Genomic DNA, 16181 nt, shown 5'->3' on the forward strand with positions numbered 1-16181 from the left:
ATCCCCGGCGCCCCTGTTGGGATCGGGGCCCCAGGAGCAGCTGCGGCGGCGGGACTGACCTGCAGCGTCTGGATCGTTGGAGGTGAGTGACAGCCTCCTGCTGTTGCTTAGCAACAGCTCCCAGCATGCTAAAAGGGCATGCTGGGAGCTGTAGTTATGCAACAGCAGGAGGCAGACCACCATAACTCCCAGCATTCCCTTATGGGCATGCTGGGACTTATGGTTTTGCAACAGCTGGAGGCACATTCTTTCTATGGAAAAGTGTACCTTCAGCTGTTGTATAACTACAACTCCCAGCTTGCACAAACAGCTAAAGTGCATGCTGGGAGTTGTAGTGGTGCATCTGCTGGTTGCATAACTACAACTCCCAGCATGCCAGTTTTGCAACAGCTGAAGGCACACTGGTTGTGAAACTCAGAGTTTTTTTTTTTACCTAAATCAGTGTTTCACGACCGGTGTGCCTCCAGCTGTTGCAAACTACAACTCTCAGCAGTCACCGTACACCATGCACCGTACATGCTGGGAGTTGTAGTTTTGCAACAGCTGGAGGCACACTGGTTGTGAAACACTGAGTTAGGTCACAAACTCAGTGATACATAACCAGTGTGCCTACAGTTGTTGCAAAACTGCAACTCTCAGCAGTCACCGACAGCCAACGGGCATGCTGGGAGTTGTAGTTGTGCAACAGCTGGATGTCCCCCCCCCAATGAGAACGTACAGGGTACACTCACATGGGCGGAGGATTACAGTAAGTATCTGGCTGCAAATTTGAGCTGCCGCAAACTTTCTGCTGCAGCTCAAATTGCCAGCGAGAAACTACTGTGAACCCCCGCCCGTGCGACTGTACCCTAAAAACACTACACTACACTAACACAAAATAAAATAAAAAGTAAAAAACACTACATATACACATACCCCTACACAGCCCCCCTCCCCAATAAAAATGAAAAACGTCTGGTACGCCACTGTTTCCAGAACGGAGCCTCCAGCTGTTGCAAAACAACTCCCAGTATTGTCGGACAGCCGTTGACTGTCCAGGCATGCTGGGAGTTTTGCAGCAGCTGGAGGCACCCTGTTTGGGAATCACTGGCGTAGAATACCCCTATGTCTGCCCCTATGCAATCCCTAATTTAGGCCTCAAATGGGCATGGCGCTCTCACTTTGGAGCCCTGTCTTATTTCAAGGCAACAGTTTAGGGTCACATATGGGGTATCGCCGTACTCGGGAGAAATTGTGTTACAAATTTTGGGGGCTATTTTCTGCTTTTACCCTTTTTAAAAATGTAAAATTTTTGGGAAAACAAGCATTTTAGGTAAAAAAAAAAATTTTTTTTTTACATATGCAAAAGTCGTGAAACACCTGTGGGGTATAAAGGTTCACTTAACCCCTTGTTACATTCCCCGAGGGGTCTAGTTTCCAAAATAGTATGCCATGTGGGGTTTTTTTTGCTGTCCTGGCACCATAGGGGCTTCCTAAATGCGGCATGCCCCCAGAGAAAAATTTGCGTTCAAAAAGCCAAATGTGACTCCTTCTCTTCCGAGACCTGTAGTGCGCCAGCAGAGCACTTCTCACCCCCTTATGGGGTGTTTTCTGAATCGGGAGAAATTGGGCTTCAAATTTTTAGGGGTATTTTCTGCTATTACCCTTTTTAAAAATAAAAAAATTTTGGGAAAACAAGCATTTTAGGTAAAATTTTTATTTATTTTTTTTACATTTGCAAAAGTCGTGAAACACCTGTGGGGTATTAAGGTTCACTTTATCCCATGTTACATTCCCCGAGGGGTCTAGTTTCCAAAATGGTATGCCATGTGTTTTTTTTTTTTGCTGTTCTGGCACCATAAGGGCTTCCTAAAGGTAACATGCCCCCCAAAAACCATTTCAGAAAAACGTACTCTCCAAAATCCCCTTGTCGCTCCTTCCCTTCTGAGCCCTCTACTGCGCCCGCCGAACAATTTACATAGACATATGAGGTATGTCCTTACTCGAGAGAAATTGGGCTACAAATACAAGTAAAAATTTTGTCCTTTTACCCCTTGTAAAAATTCAAAAATTGGGTCTACAAGAACATGTGAGTGTAAAAAATGAAGATTGTGAATTTTCTCCTTCACTTTGCTGCTATTCGTGTGAAACACCTAAAGGGTTAAAACGCTGACTGAATGTCATTTTGAATACTTTGGGGGGTGTAGTTTTTATAATGGGGTCATTTATGGGGTATTTCTAATATGAAGACCCTTAAAATCCACTTCAAACCTGAACTGGTCCCTGAAAAATACTGAGTTTGAAAATTTTGTGAAAAATCGGAAAATTGCTGCTGACCGTTGAAGCCCTCTGGTGTCTTCCAAAAGTAAAAACACGTCAGTTTTATGATGCAAACATAAAGTAGACATATTGTATATGTGAACCAAAAAAAATTTATTCGTAATATCCATTTTCCTTACAAGCAGAGAGCTTCAAAGTTAGAAAAATGCAAAATTTTCAAATTTTTCATCAAATTTACGGATTTTTCACCAAGAAAGGATGCAAGTATTGACAAAAATTGACCACTATGTTAAAGTAGAATATGTCACGAAAAAACAATCTCGGAATCAGAATGATAACTAAAAGCATTCCAGAGTTATTAATGTTTAAAGTGACAGTGGTCAGATGTGCAAAAAACGCTCCGGTCCTTAAGGCCAAAATGGGCTCCGTCCTGAAGGGGTTAAATTGTCACAGAGCATTTGATAAATTTTGTGCAGGTCACATTTTCTGAAATTTCTCTCTTCACATACACCAAAAAGCTAAGCTAAGTCTGGCCTGTTGTAGTTTGAGACATTTCAGTGGCTTTGTGCCTTTTTTGCGCCTTTTCACAAAAAGACGCAGTTCATAAAACCCTTCCATATCATGTGTATTGCCAAAATCAGTGGATTACAACTCAAAATCAGCAGAAATGTGTAAACAAAAAGGCACAAATAAACCCTGCTTGCGCCTTTTGTAGACACACAAAAACAGTCTAAAGACGATGATAAATGTCGGCCAGAGAATCCCGAATGGCAGCTAGTCCTTATGGCCATAAACACACAGCTAAATTGCCACCCCTGTTTTGTTATTTGATATTGTAATATGCTTTAATTACCATAGATTGAACCAGAAACCCCAGGTATTAACGTGTTCTAATCTAGAGATAAAAATTTAACCACATCTAAGGAAAGTTTTCTTAGTTTTTATTTATTTTTCTTTTTTTTCTTTCCCACTTTAGTTCATAATGTAAAGCCAGAATGCTTGGACTCTTATAACAAACTGACGTGAGTACCATCTATCTGCCATTCTATTTAAGTTGAGGTCTGGCATTGTTTTTGCTCTGCTTACTCCTATCTGTATACACATTCAAATACATCTTTAACCCCTTGCCACAAAAGGACGTATATATATATGTCCATTCCCAATCACAGCGCCACAAGTGTGCGGGAGGTGATCGGCGGCTGGGGCTGGCAATCGCATATTGCAGGGCACCTGCCGCAGCTATGCTCCGATCCTGAGTTAACCCCTTCAGTGCTGCAGTCAATGTTCCCACAGCACTGTTCGCAGGTGACAGAGGGCGGGAGCTCCCCCTGTTCACAAACGGTGGTGCCGCAACACGATTGCAGGTCACCGTTGGTTGCTATGGCAGCAGGAGGTCAGATTATGACCTCCTGTCTGCCTGCTACAGAAGCCTGTGAGATCCAGAGGCTGGCAGCTGATCAGGTCATACTGTGATGCAGTACAAATGTATTGCAGCATAGTATAATCTGTAAAAAGTGGAACAAATAAAGTTTGTCCATAAAAGTATGAAGTAAAAAAAAAACAACAAAAAAAAAATTATAAAAATGCCCCTTTGCCAATAAAAGCCCTGTATTATCATTTAAAAAACAAACACAAATCATATACATATTAGGTCATGACACGTTCTTCTAATGACGTGTACTTTGAAGCTATAATATAAATTAAAAAAGTGCCAAATTCGCCAATTTTAATACAAATAGCGGAATAAAAATGGGTCCGTCCTTAAGGGGTTAAAAGAATGCAGAGAAAACTCTGCAATGATAAATGCTGATACAGATAAGAGTAATCCAGTCCACTGGAATCGGTTGATTCTGTATGAAAGTTATCCAGTAAAGGATATCCTAAAAGTGAAATCATGCACCAGATCCTTGTCTTCCTGCCATGTGCTATACACAGGCAATCCATATGTAATCATAATTTAGGGCAATGTACTGTACCTCTACCATATTTCTTTGTCATTTCTCAGTTTGTATATTGTAAAACCACTTTAAAGACTTTGTCCATCAGAGAGAAAGCCTTTCACAAAGTGGCTGCCATGGTACTCCTTTGATTTTGCTGAGGACAGCCACAAACCGGCTGGCATTTTCCCTGGCTGGGGTAATGTAGTATTACATGGCAGCTGGTTAGGTACTGTAAGGATGGCACGAGTTCACCAGAGCTGTGCATTTTGACTTATAGAGGGTCCCACACTCACTCTGTAATGTCTCTATTCCCTAATAAGGTATATGGACAGGGGCTATATTCATGAGAACAGAAATTCATATATGGCAGCGCCTTTACTTTCCCTTGTTATAGTTTAGAAAAATCTGCCTTGAGTATTTTCTTCAGGGTGTGTTCACATTTACAATATATGCTGGTAAATCAATGATACAATCTGTTTCAGCAAATATGCAGTGTATATAGTACATTTGAATGTATATTTAGATTTCAACATGCCTTAGATTTAAACAACTAGAAGATATATTGGAGACTTAAAGGGTTGTACCATGAAGACAACACCTTCCTGAAATGTTTGGTGATCAGCTGTGATGATGACTGGGGGAAGGTTTTTATATTACATCTAATACGCTTTACTTGTCTCTGTCTGTGTATGTAGAGAGGAAGTACTTCCCAAACTGCACCATGACCCAGATTACCCATGTGATTTGGTGGGTAATTGGAATACGTGGTATGGGGAACAGGACCAAGCAGGTGGGTACAGACTTTTTGGGAGGGTACTTGCACTGTTGCTGGTTAAAAGCTGGTTTTCATTTCAGTTCATCTGTGGCGATTCTCTGGGGGATATCCTGCTCTCATGGACTGTATGAATAAGTTGAAAAATAGCAAGGTAATGCACAAAGACAATGCCACAAAATCCTCTTGTAGACCACCATTTATAAATACCATTTATATCTAGTTATTTGCTCATTAATAGTCAATGATTTTTTTCTTCTTCTATATTTTCTTCCACATGATGTTCTTGTCTATTTCTCCTGTGAAGAAATATATACCACCTGCTCTCTGGTTGTCCTTAACCCCTTAAGGACCAATACAAGTAAACCTGTACGCCCCTGAAAGGCCAGGCCTGTTTTTTCAAATCGGGGATGTCTGTCTTTATTAGAGAATAACTCTGCTAACGTTTTGCCAATCACGATAATTCTGACATTGTTTTTTTTGTCACAAGTTGTCCTTCATGTACATAGTAAAAGTAAGCCGATATCATTTGGAGTTTTTTTTACAATGCAAATTGTACAGTGAGTATTTTAACACCATAGTTTTTTGGCAGGGATTATTACGGTCAGTGTTAAAAATTCGAAATTTGCATTTTTTCACAAATGCATCATTTGTGGGACATATTTTTTGTACATCACTTCTGATATTGCAAGAAATGCACCCTATATTTTATTAAGCTGCTCGGCCCGTGTTTGGAAATGTCCCCACCTAGTCCATATTTGGTTCCTTGGCTGCGCGGTAGGACCCAGAAGGAGAGGGGCGCCATTGGGCTTTCAGGGCATCATTTTAGGCCGAATGGATTATAGGCTACACTTCATGCCTGCAAAGGGTTTTAGCTGCCAGAAACATACAGAACCCCCACAAGTGACCCCATTTTGGAATCCTACACCCCCTAAAGTATTCATATAGAACAAAAACGAGTACTTTGAGTCCTTTTTGTGTGGCTGGAATGGATACAAAGTCAGTGGAAAATATTAAATATCTTTTTTTTTCCCCACAAATGCATCATTTGTGGGACGTATTTTTAGTACATTGCATCTGAAATGTAGAAAATGCGCCCCATATTTTATTACGCTGTTCGTCCCGTGTTCGGTAATACTCCCGCTTAGACCATATTTGGTTGCATGGCCACATGGTGGGACCCAAAAGGAGAGGAGCACAATTTGGCTTTTAGGATATCATTATACAAATTATAGGCCGCACTTCAACTTGCAAAGCATTCTAGCTGTCAGTACAATACCGCACCCCCAGAAGTGATCCCATTTTCGAAACTACACCCCCTAAAGTATTCCCCTAGGGCAAAAGTGAGCACATTGAGCCCTTATTGTGTGGCTAGAATTATTTCAAAGTCAGTGGAAAAATAGAAATGAGCTTTTTTCCCCACAAATTCTTTATTTGTGGGACATCATTTTGGTAAGTCGCTTTTGAAATAAAGGAAATACGCCCCATATTTTATCACCCTGTTCGTCCCGGGCTGGGCAGTACCCCTACTTAGGCTATATCTGGTTGCCTGACCGCCTGGTAGGACCAAGAAGGAGAGGAGCCCCCTTTGGCTTTCAGGGCATCATTATATGAATATTCCTCATTCATACTGCGTTTATGCAGTATAGGTGTCCGTTGTCATGTCAAAAAAGGGATCCAATGTATACTGTAGCAGTCTCATTCAGAAATAAATGGAGCTGCTACAGTATTCGTCAGCATCACTCTTTTTGACGTGATGCTGACAGATACCTCTAACACTGCAGAAACGCAGTATGAACGGGATGCAGTGTAGGGGCACAGAGCACATCCGCAGCTTATTTCACACCGCGGATGCCCCGCCAGCAGTCACAAGGGGTGAGATCACTGCTGTGGCTGGGTAGCTCAGTGTATCCGCTCATGACTGCCGGCGGGAAATCCGCCGCTATTAGTGGACACACAAAGCTACCAAGCCGCAGAAGGGAGCTCATTATTGTGACTGTTGGCGGGCATCCGCAGCATGTAATATGCTGCGGATGTACGCCTTGTGATCCTACACATTATTCATTTTTATTTTTGATTATATTTATTTAATGTATTTTTTAAATTTTTTTGTACTTTTTAAAAAAACGTAACGCTTAATTTTTTTTTTTTTTTACTTTTATTGTCTTTAAACTTTATTTATTAAACTTTTATTTATTTTATATTGTTTTACACTTTTTTTTTATGCTTTGGAATATTTATTATTCCAAAGCATTGCAGTTATATGCTGTCTGCCAGTTTTACACTAGCAGGCAGCATATCAGGACGTCCTATCAGGCAATAACCGGGGCAGACCTGGGGGTCCTAGTAAAGACCCCCGGCTGCCCAGGTAAGCCTCAGCACCCCGTGATAGTTGCGGGGTGCTACAGGAGAGAGACAGAGGGAGCCCCCTCTCTCTGTCAAAACTCCTTGCAGCTCGCGGTCGCTTCCGACCGCGGCTGTAAGGGTTAAACTGCCGGGACCGAAGTTTTCTTCGGTCCCGGCAGGAACGCAGGTCCCCGCCCACCGGGGATTACACACAGCACCCCACGATCGCGCTGCAGGGTGCTGCAGGGAAGACAGAGGGAGCTCCCTCTGTCATAACACTTACAGCCCGCGGTCACTTCCGACTGCGGCTGTAAGGGTTAAAATGCCGGGACTGAAGTTCACTTCAGTCCCGGCATTGTGGCAGGGTCCCGGCTTTGTGTTACAGCCGAGTCCCTGCTGAGATCTCGTTGGTGCACTGGGCAGCACCCAAGAGAAGCATGGACGAGTATACACGTCCTAATGGCTGAACGTGCATTCAGCCTGGAGGTGTATACACGTCCATGGTCCTTAAGGTGTTAAGCAACACATTCCCTCTTTTTCCACAGGAATATCTGGCTTTCCGTGAGGAGCGTAGTCGCATGCTGCTTTCCCGTAGAAACCAATTACTTCTGGAGTTTAGTTTTTGGAATGAGCCAACACCTCGTGAGGGTCCGAACATCTATGAATTGCGAACATATAGATTAAAGGTTTGTAGTTACTGTAGTGATGTAAATACAGAAAGTACACATTGGAAAGGGAATGTATCATTTATATGAAACACCCCTTTTTTTGTTCTCGCACCTTCTACCTGATGCAACTGGTGCAACCAAAATTGTGCTTCAAAATTGGAGATGAGAGAGCAGAAGGATTTCCATCTCCAGGCCAGGGAGGCTGCAGCCCATGTAATTCTGGTCTGTGAGAGAGTGCCATGTTGGGGGCCAGGAGTAAGAGGAGCAGCCATGTTGGGTGGGGGGCCTGGAATTAGAAAGAGAGCCATTATAGTGACAGGAATAAGAAAAGTTGCCATGCTGGAGACTTAGAATGAGAGGAGGCCATGTTGTGAGCTTTAAAGAAAAAAAGAGGGGAGATGCTGGGGACTAGGAATAAGAGGGGAAGCTATGCAGGGGACCATTTATTTGAGAATGAGAGGAGCCATGCTGAAGACCAGGAATTAGAGGTTAGACATGCTGGGACCAAGATTCAGACTGGAACCAATAATGGAATCAGAGTTAAGATTGGAAGCCATTCTGTGGACAGATAAGAATGCTGGGAGCCAGGAAAGAAAAAGATAGACTTGCTAGGAATTATAAAAGAGATGGAGAGGGATGCTGGGAATCAGGAATTAGAGCATACTGTGCTGGACTTGATGTAAGATCTGATTTATTTTTTTCTCTTTAGTCATTACTTATATTTAAAAAATCATGTTGTATACTTTGTCTCTTAGTAGCACACATGGTCCCATTCATACTATACAGATTTCTAACTTTCTAAGTTTGGCAGGCGTTTTTGAGAATATACTAATGTGTTTTTTTTTGTTTTTTTTTACTTTCAGCCAGGAACAATGATTGAATGGGGGAATAACTGGTAAGTTAGAACAGTTTCCAGATTTTGTAAGCCATTCTATGCTAAAGTAATTAAATTTTTTTGTAGATTGATTTCAGTGGGTACCTTTGTAGTTAAAACCAAGCAAAAATGTTCCCTTTCTCGATCGGCTCCATTGGGGGACACAGACCATGGGTTTATGCTGCTGTCACTAGGAGGCTTGACACTATGGCAACAGAAAAGTCGGCTCCTCCCAGCAGGATATACCCGCCCACAGGCACCTGAGCTAATCAGTTTTAGCTTAGTGTCTAAGGAGGTAGACACTGGTCTGGAGTTCTCTCCAGACCAGGTCTTATGTTTTATTATTTTCCTAGATTTAAGGAAGTGTTAGTTTTTTATTCCGTTTTCTTTCCTGTTTTCAGTTGGGGACTCAGGAACTGCAGCTCACTGTTTCCCCATTGCGATTGAGTGGGCACAGACATTGCGTATATGCGCTGTTAACCCCCCCCCTCGCCAACGGTCAGCGCCTGGGGTTGTACCTCATGGGTCCGGGTCCCCCTACCTCCCTGCTCGCCTCGCTCGCACATGGTAGCCCGGCGTGATGCAGGTGACTAAAGCTGGCTGAAGACTTCATGAGGTAAGTTCTTCAGACTGAGGTGAGTATTTCCCCCTTTTAGGTGCGGACTAGTTTTTGGCCCACTTTTTATTTTCACCTGGACAACCCATTCATGGTGGTCTGGGGGCTTATTCAAGAGGGACTAGGCAGCCCTCTCTTAGTTTCAGGTTTGGGGTACATATGCAGTGGTGTGACACTTGTTGCAGTAGTGAGAACTGTATTCAGGCACTGGCCAGCTCCCTCCCTCAGCAGCCGTGGCTGCCGACTTTCAATTTGCAAGTGCCGGCTTCAGTCTCAGCCGCATCTCGCGCCCGTCTCTCTGTTCCCTTCGGCAGCGTGTAAAAGCTGCCGACGGTGTTTTCACCCGCTCCCTTCCCATTGCGCTCGCACATGCGACCGCATATGGGCTTAGGGCTGAGAGCGGGCGCCATTATGTCCCGGCCACATGTTCTCAGCCGCGGGCTCAGCCCACCTGTTCTCAGCTGTGGGCTCAGCCCACCTGCGAGCTGCGGCTGCGACTTTCACTATTTTTTAAATGTGAACAGCTTAAGCTGCATATCGTGCCTCTCATAGTTCCCTGTTAGATAGCGGAGCCTGCCGGCGGTGTGTTCGCCCGCTCACTTCCCCTGTCATTCACATATGCGTTTGGGGCCAGGAGTGGGCGCCTTTATCGGCCGCATGTAGTTTGACCGCGGGCCCTGTACGGACTTGGCTCCGCCCACCCGTGGCCAGCGGGGATTCCTCAGAGCGTGCAAATTATCCACAAATCAGTGCTGTGTGCGCGCAGAGGGATTTTTCAGGGCCAATCAGTGATGCCCTTGCTGGGTGAGACTTATGTCCGAGCCCAGACCGGTTCCTCCCTCTAAACAGCTACGGGAGGTTACTTATTACACCTTTAGGGGCTGTAACGCTAAAAATGTATGGTTCTGCTGAACCCATTTGTTCTACCTATACCACTGCTCCCCCAGACCCCCCTGTGAAGGGCTCCCGTTCTGTGGTGACTGCCTTGGAGGGATCCTCCCTACACCGGCCCTCCAGAGGGAACCGCTCTTCCCCCCCCCCCTATCCTGACGCTCTTGCAGCGTCATAGGGGTGTTTCATCTGACTCATCCCCCGAGTCTCCTGGCAGGCACGGGCGCTCCCCTCACAGGCATCGCTCTGTTACTCCAGCTGGTAGCAAGCGTCGCTCCCCTAGAGGACGCTCCCATGGTCGCCGCTCTGGTTCTCCAGACCCGCGTACTAGGTCAGTCTCTCCCTCTTCCAGGGCCACCTCACACGTTCCCATTCACCTGGAGAACTTGTGGATGAAGTTTCCGATTCGGCCTCTGATTCAGAGGACCGCATGGATATGTCGGACATATTGGACTCATTGGTTTCGGCCATAAGAGACACCTTCCATCTAGAGGACCCAGGAACTTCGGACGTGGCTCCAGAAGTTGCCTTTCATTGTGCCCGACCTCTTCCAGGGCTGCCTCACCTCGTTCCCATTCACCTGGAGAACTTGTGGATGAGATTTCTGCTACAGCCTCCGACTCAGAGGACCGCACGGATATGCCTGATGTGGTGTGCTCATTGGTTTCGGCCATAAGAGACATCTTCCATTTAAAGGACCCAGGAACTTCGGACATAGCTCCAGAAGTCTCCTTTCTTCGTGCCCGACCGGCACCCAAGACTTTCAGCTCTCATGCTGAATTTGATGTCCTGCTGGAATCCACCTGGAGGCATCCTGACAAGAAGTTTCAAGAAACGAAGAAGGTTCAAGCGCGGTATTCCCTCGCCAAGGACCTCATTGCTCGGTGGACCTCCTCTCCAACTGTGGATCTACCGGTCTCCCGCCTCTCTAAGGCGACTGTCCTGCCGTTGACGGATGCGGCTGCCTTCCAGGATCCAGCGGACAAAAAGGTGGAGACTTTGGCAAAATTTGCCTTTGAGACAGCAGGTTCCTCCTTTCTTCCTGCTTTTGCTTCTGCCTGGGTGTCAGATGCCCTTTCAGTATGGTCTCACAACTCCGCCAGGTAGTATTAAGGATTCCTCCAGAGAATCTATCTGAACTAGCTCTCCGATGCTCCTCAGCCGGAGATTTTCTGTGTTCTGCTCCCATGCGCAGCCGCTGTGCTGCCTTTGCCACAGACTACCTGGTAGCCTTCCGTCGCTCCATCTGGCTTATAGCCTTAATGCGGACACATCCTTCAAGAAGTGAGGCGACAGGCGGTAAGAGTTCCTTATACCTCTGGATAAGGCTCGCAGAACCACTTTCCATCGGAAGTCCTCCTCCTTCCGGTCCTGCGGACCTTTGGTTCCAACAAAAGTTCCAGCCAGGCGCCTTCACGGGTAGAGGGCTCCCCCCTTCCGGACCCGTCCCTCCCGGAGGTCTGTTATCCGTTAGGGCCGTTTTTCGGCTCCATCAGGCACCTGTAGGCCTTCCTCGGCCTGAAGGGTTGCCGCACCCACCGACCTTTCTCGGTTGGTTGGTCGCCTTTTACTCTTTTGGGATGCCTGGACCACACACATTCAGGATTCCTTGGTCAGGGATGTGGTAGTCTACGGATACAGGATTGAATTTGCTTCCCTTCCATGGGATTGCCTTTTTCTTTCCTGGACCCTCTGTTTCCCCTCTCTGGCAAAGGCAGTTCGGGGCACGCTCCAGATCCTTTTTATCCAGGGAGTAATTGTCCCGGTTCCTTCAGGGGAACGTTCTCGAGGTTAATTCCTACCTCTTTGTGGTCCCCAAGAAAGGCGTTTCTGTTCGCCCAATCTTGGTTCTCGAGTATCTCAGCCAGCATCTTCTGTTTTCCCATTCCGAATGGAGTCTCTCCGTTCGGTGCTGGCGTCCATGGTTTAAGGGGAGTCTTTGTTCCTCGGTGGACATCAAGGATGCCTGCCTCCACGTCTCATTGTATCCCGGTAATCAGCGGTACCTCAGCTTTGCAGTTCCGGACGGTCATTTTCTATTGTGGCTGTCCATTTCGGTCTGGCCACTTCTCCGCGGACCCTTTCCAAGTCGTGGCGCCTGTGATAGCCCTTTAATACAGACATGAGTTGTTTCCATGATTCCTGACTTGGACGACCTCCTGATCTGAGCTCCAGCCAGGGCCCAGATCCTGGAGAGTCTTAGTCTCAACTTCCAGACCTTGTCCTGATAGACCATCCAACTGAAGTGAGACAAGTCCAACCGTTCTCCTGGGGCTCCAGTTCGACTCGGCCTCTGGCCGCTTTCGACTCCGCCGAGCAATCGTCCGACTCTCTTATCTAGAGTCCGATGACCTTGGCACCCTGCTCCAGTTTCCATTCGCTTTTGCATGGATGTCCTGGGTTGGTTGGTGCAGGCCTTGCCATTTGCCCACTTTCATCACCAATCTTTTTAACTGGTGATTCTCTTCCGGTGGGACAGGTCTCCATTGGCTCTCGACAGTCTTGTCAGTCCCTTCTATGGTGGCTAAGTTTTCCCCCTGATTTTTCAGGGGCGCTCCTTCCTGCCCCTCCCTGCCTGTCTGTCGGGCTGGGGAGGTGTTTTCAGGGACCGGCTGGTCTGGGGCCTTGGTCCCCCAAAAAGCCCTTTTCCCCTTCAACATGTTGGGGGGTCTAGGGCAATTCTTTCTTTGCTTGCTTCTTGGGAATTTCCCTTCTGGGCGGAACTCAGGTTTCCGGCTATCTCAGCTATCTTCATTCCAGCCGTCCCTGGGATGTGGTCTTCTCAATTGGTCCTCAGTCATCCAAGACGAGTGGTCTCCACACCCGGGGGTGTTTGCAGTGATCTGCAACCCCTGGGGCGCTCCTGGCATGGACCTCTGCTTGTCCCGCCACAACCGAAGCATTCCTCTCTCTTGGTTGGGCTTTGCCCTACCTTATCTGTTTCCTCCCCTTCCTCTCTTTTCGGGGTCCTGAGGAAACTCATAGTAGGGCGTTCCCGCAATTCTCGTGGCCCAGCCGTTGTTCGTCGTCATGGTCAGACTCCTGAACGACTCAACGCTGCGCCTTCCCTATTGTCCAGACCTCCTATCTCAGTTCTCCTGTGCCACCCTATTTACTGTCTCTACTTTGCCGGTGTGGCGGTTGAGACAACGGTTCTGAGGACCCACGGTTTCTCTTCCCAAGTGGTTTGCACCATGCTGAGGGCTCACAAGCCTTCCTCTGCAAGACTTACCACCATACCTGTCGGTCTTGTTTTCGTTGGTGTGAAACTCAGCCCTTTTCTCCGGTTTTCCTTTCCTGACCCCTTTCCCTTTCCAGTCGGGGCTGGCCCAGGGGTTGACTTTCATCTTCCTTAAGGGTCAAGGTTCGGTCTTTTCCATTCGACGTCTTCTGACGTTCAATTATCATGTCCAAACCTGGTTCAGGGAGTGGCACAAGCTGCCCCTCCTTATCAGTCCCCTTCTTTCCCTTGGAACTTACACTTGGTCTTAGGTGCACTGCAGGGCACCCCTTTTGACCCTCTCAGGGACATTTCTCTTCGCCTCCTTCCCCGGAAGGTGGCGTTCCTTATTGCTCTTACCGCTGTTAGGAGGGTGTCAGAGCTGGTAGCTCTCTCCTGCTGTTCTTCCTTCCTGGTTGTATACCAGGACAAGTTGTTTTCCGTCCAGGTCCGTCCGTCCTTACCTGAGAGGGTTTTTGACTTTTTCATCTCAATGAGAACATCGTCCTACCGTCCTTTTGTCCGGCCCCTTCTCATCTCTGGAAGCGTTTGTTCCGCAACCTGGTTATGGTGAGGGCTGTTCGGACTTATCTCTGTCACTCTTTCCTTTCGGCAGTGTGACCCCCCTTTTTTTTTTTTTTTTTTCCCCCGGAAGGTCGTTGTACAGGGCAACCTGCTTCTACGACCACCATTTTTTGGTGGATCCGGTCTGCTATTTTGGGAGCTTACCGCTGCAAGGGGAAGATCCCACCCTTCAGGGGTTTGGTTCATTCCACCCGTTTTTCGGGGCATCCTAGGCCCTCCGCTGTGTGGCTTTGGCCTTGCAATTCTGTAAGGCGTCCGCGTGGTCGTCTTTGTAAACTTTCTCAAGGTGCTACAAGATTCATACCTTCGCATCAGTTGATGCTACTCTGGGCTGTAAGACGTTGCAGACGGCGGTGGTCCAACCGTCCACCTGTCTGATTCCTTACCCACCCAAGGGATGGCTTTGGTATGTCCCATGGTCTGTGTCCCCCAATGGAGCCGATAGAGAAAAGGAGATTTTTTTTATGCTTACCGTAAAATCTCTTTCTCGAAGGATCCATTGGGGAACACAGCTCCCACCCTTTTTTTCTGGTGTTCCTATTTCAGTTATCTGTCCGAAGGTGTGTTCAGTTGCCTTTTCTTCTGATTGCTCGGACAGTTTGTGGTTTTCTCTTGACCTGTCTGTCTTCTCCTATTGCTCTGGGACTAAAACTGATTAGCTCAGGTGCCTGTGGGCGGGTATATCCTGCTGGGAGGAGCCGACTTTTCTGTTGCCATAATGTCAAGCCTCATAGAGACAGCAGCATACACCCATGGTCTGTGTCCCCCAATGGATCCTTCGAGAAAGATATTTTACGGTAAGCATTAAAAAATCTCCTTTTTTTTTCATAAACACGATGTTCCACACACTGAGGATGATGAAATTGACAGATAAATACTGAAAAAAGTAGGTTTTGGCATAAAAAATAAAGGAGGCAGCACAGCTGCAGTCAGTGGTCAAGCACATGCGCTGCCACTCCATCTAGGGTCTGTGAGGCTGACTGCACTCCCTCCCGCCATTACATTTCATTTAACAGATTTAGCAGTCACTAGTAACTGTGGCATCTAAAGGATAAATGGCCAAGGTTTGAATTTTCTCAGATCCTGGCTGTTACAGCAGTTGGCCATTATGTTATGATGTTACACACACAAAATTAACGATTGCAGGTTTTTTTTTTGCAAACAACTGTACAGAGTATGATATATTAGTGTCATGTGATGGAGAGGGTTAAATGTCCCACCAGTTACTAAATGAAGTCTGAATAAGGCATATTCTGGTTTTGCTGCATTTTCGCCATCAAACTATTTTACAGTAGAGGTCAGATGTTACATTGTTGTGAACAACTTAAAAAAATTCCAGCTCACACAGTGCAAAAGAAATGTCTTAAGTTTAGAGCGTGCTAAGATTGCAGTGTCCAAAGTATTTACGACAGTTCATCACTAAATGGGGAGAAAAACTATAACTTGCATCCAACCCATTGCTTACAGCTGACTGTGGGGCTAACAATCAAGAATAGTTTATTACAGTTGTGCTCATAAGTTTACATACACTTGCAGAATTTATGATTTCTTAACCATTGTCCAGAGAATATGACTGATAACACACAAACCTTTCTGTCACTCTTGGTTAGTGGTTGGCTGAAGCCATTTATTGTCAAGCAACTGTGTTTACGCTTTTTAAAATCATAATCACAACACAAACTACTCAAATGACCCTGATCAAAAGTTTACATTCCCCAGTTGTTAATACCATAACAACTTTTAACATCAATGACAGCTTGAAGTCTTTTGTGGTAGTTGTGGATGAGGCTCTTTATCTACTCAGATGGTAAAGCTGACCATTCTTCCTTCCTTCTTGAGCCATCTTGCATGAACTGCAGGTTTTGAGGTCTCCCAGAGTCACTCAATGATATTGAGGTCTGGAGACTGAGATGGCCACTCCAGAACCTTCACTTTATTTTGCTGTAGCCAATGACAGGTCGACTTGGCCTTGTGTTTTGGATCATTGTCATGTTGGAATGTCCAAATACG

At 46.1% G+C, this 16181-nt stretch overlaps 1 protein-coding gene across 1 annotated transcript in view; it reads left to right on the forward strand.

Moving 5' to 3' along the window:
* Window positions 1-16181, forward strand: part of NIPSNAP1 (nipsnap homolog 1) — a 57798-nt gene that overhangs the window by 23661 nt on the left and 17956 nt on the right. Inside the window, exons 3-7 of the mRNA XM_056528711.1 lie at window positions 3236-3281; window positions 4895-4989; window positions 5055-5125; window positions 7863-8003; window positions 8849-8880. Of these exons, the coding sequence (XP_056384686.1) occupies window positions 3236-3281; window positions 4895-4989; window positions 5055-5125; window positions 7863-8003; window positions 8849-8880 (385 nt within the window). The remainder of the gene's footprint in view (window positions 1-3235; window positions 3282-4894; window positions 4990-5054; window positions 5126-7862; window positions 8004-8848; window positions 8881-16181) is intronic.

The sequence above is a fragment of the Hyla sarda genome, chromosome 1, assembly GCF_029499605.1.
Source record: "Hyla sarda isolate aHylSar1 chromosome 1, aHylSar1.hap1, whole genome shotgun sequence".
NCBI lineage: Eukaryota > Metazoa > Chordata > Amphibia > Anura > Hylidae > Hyla > Hyla sarda.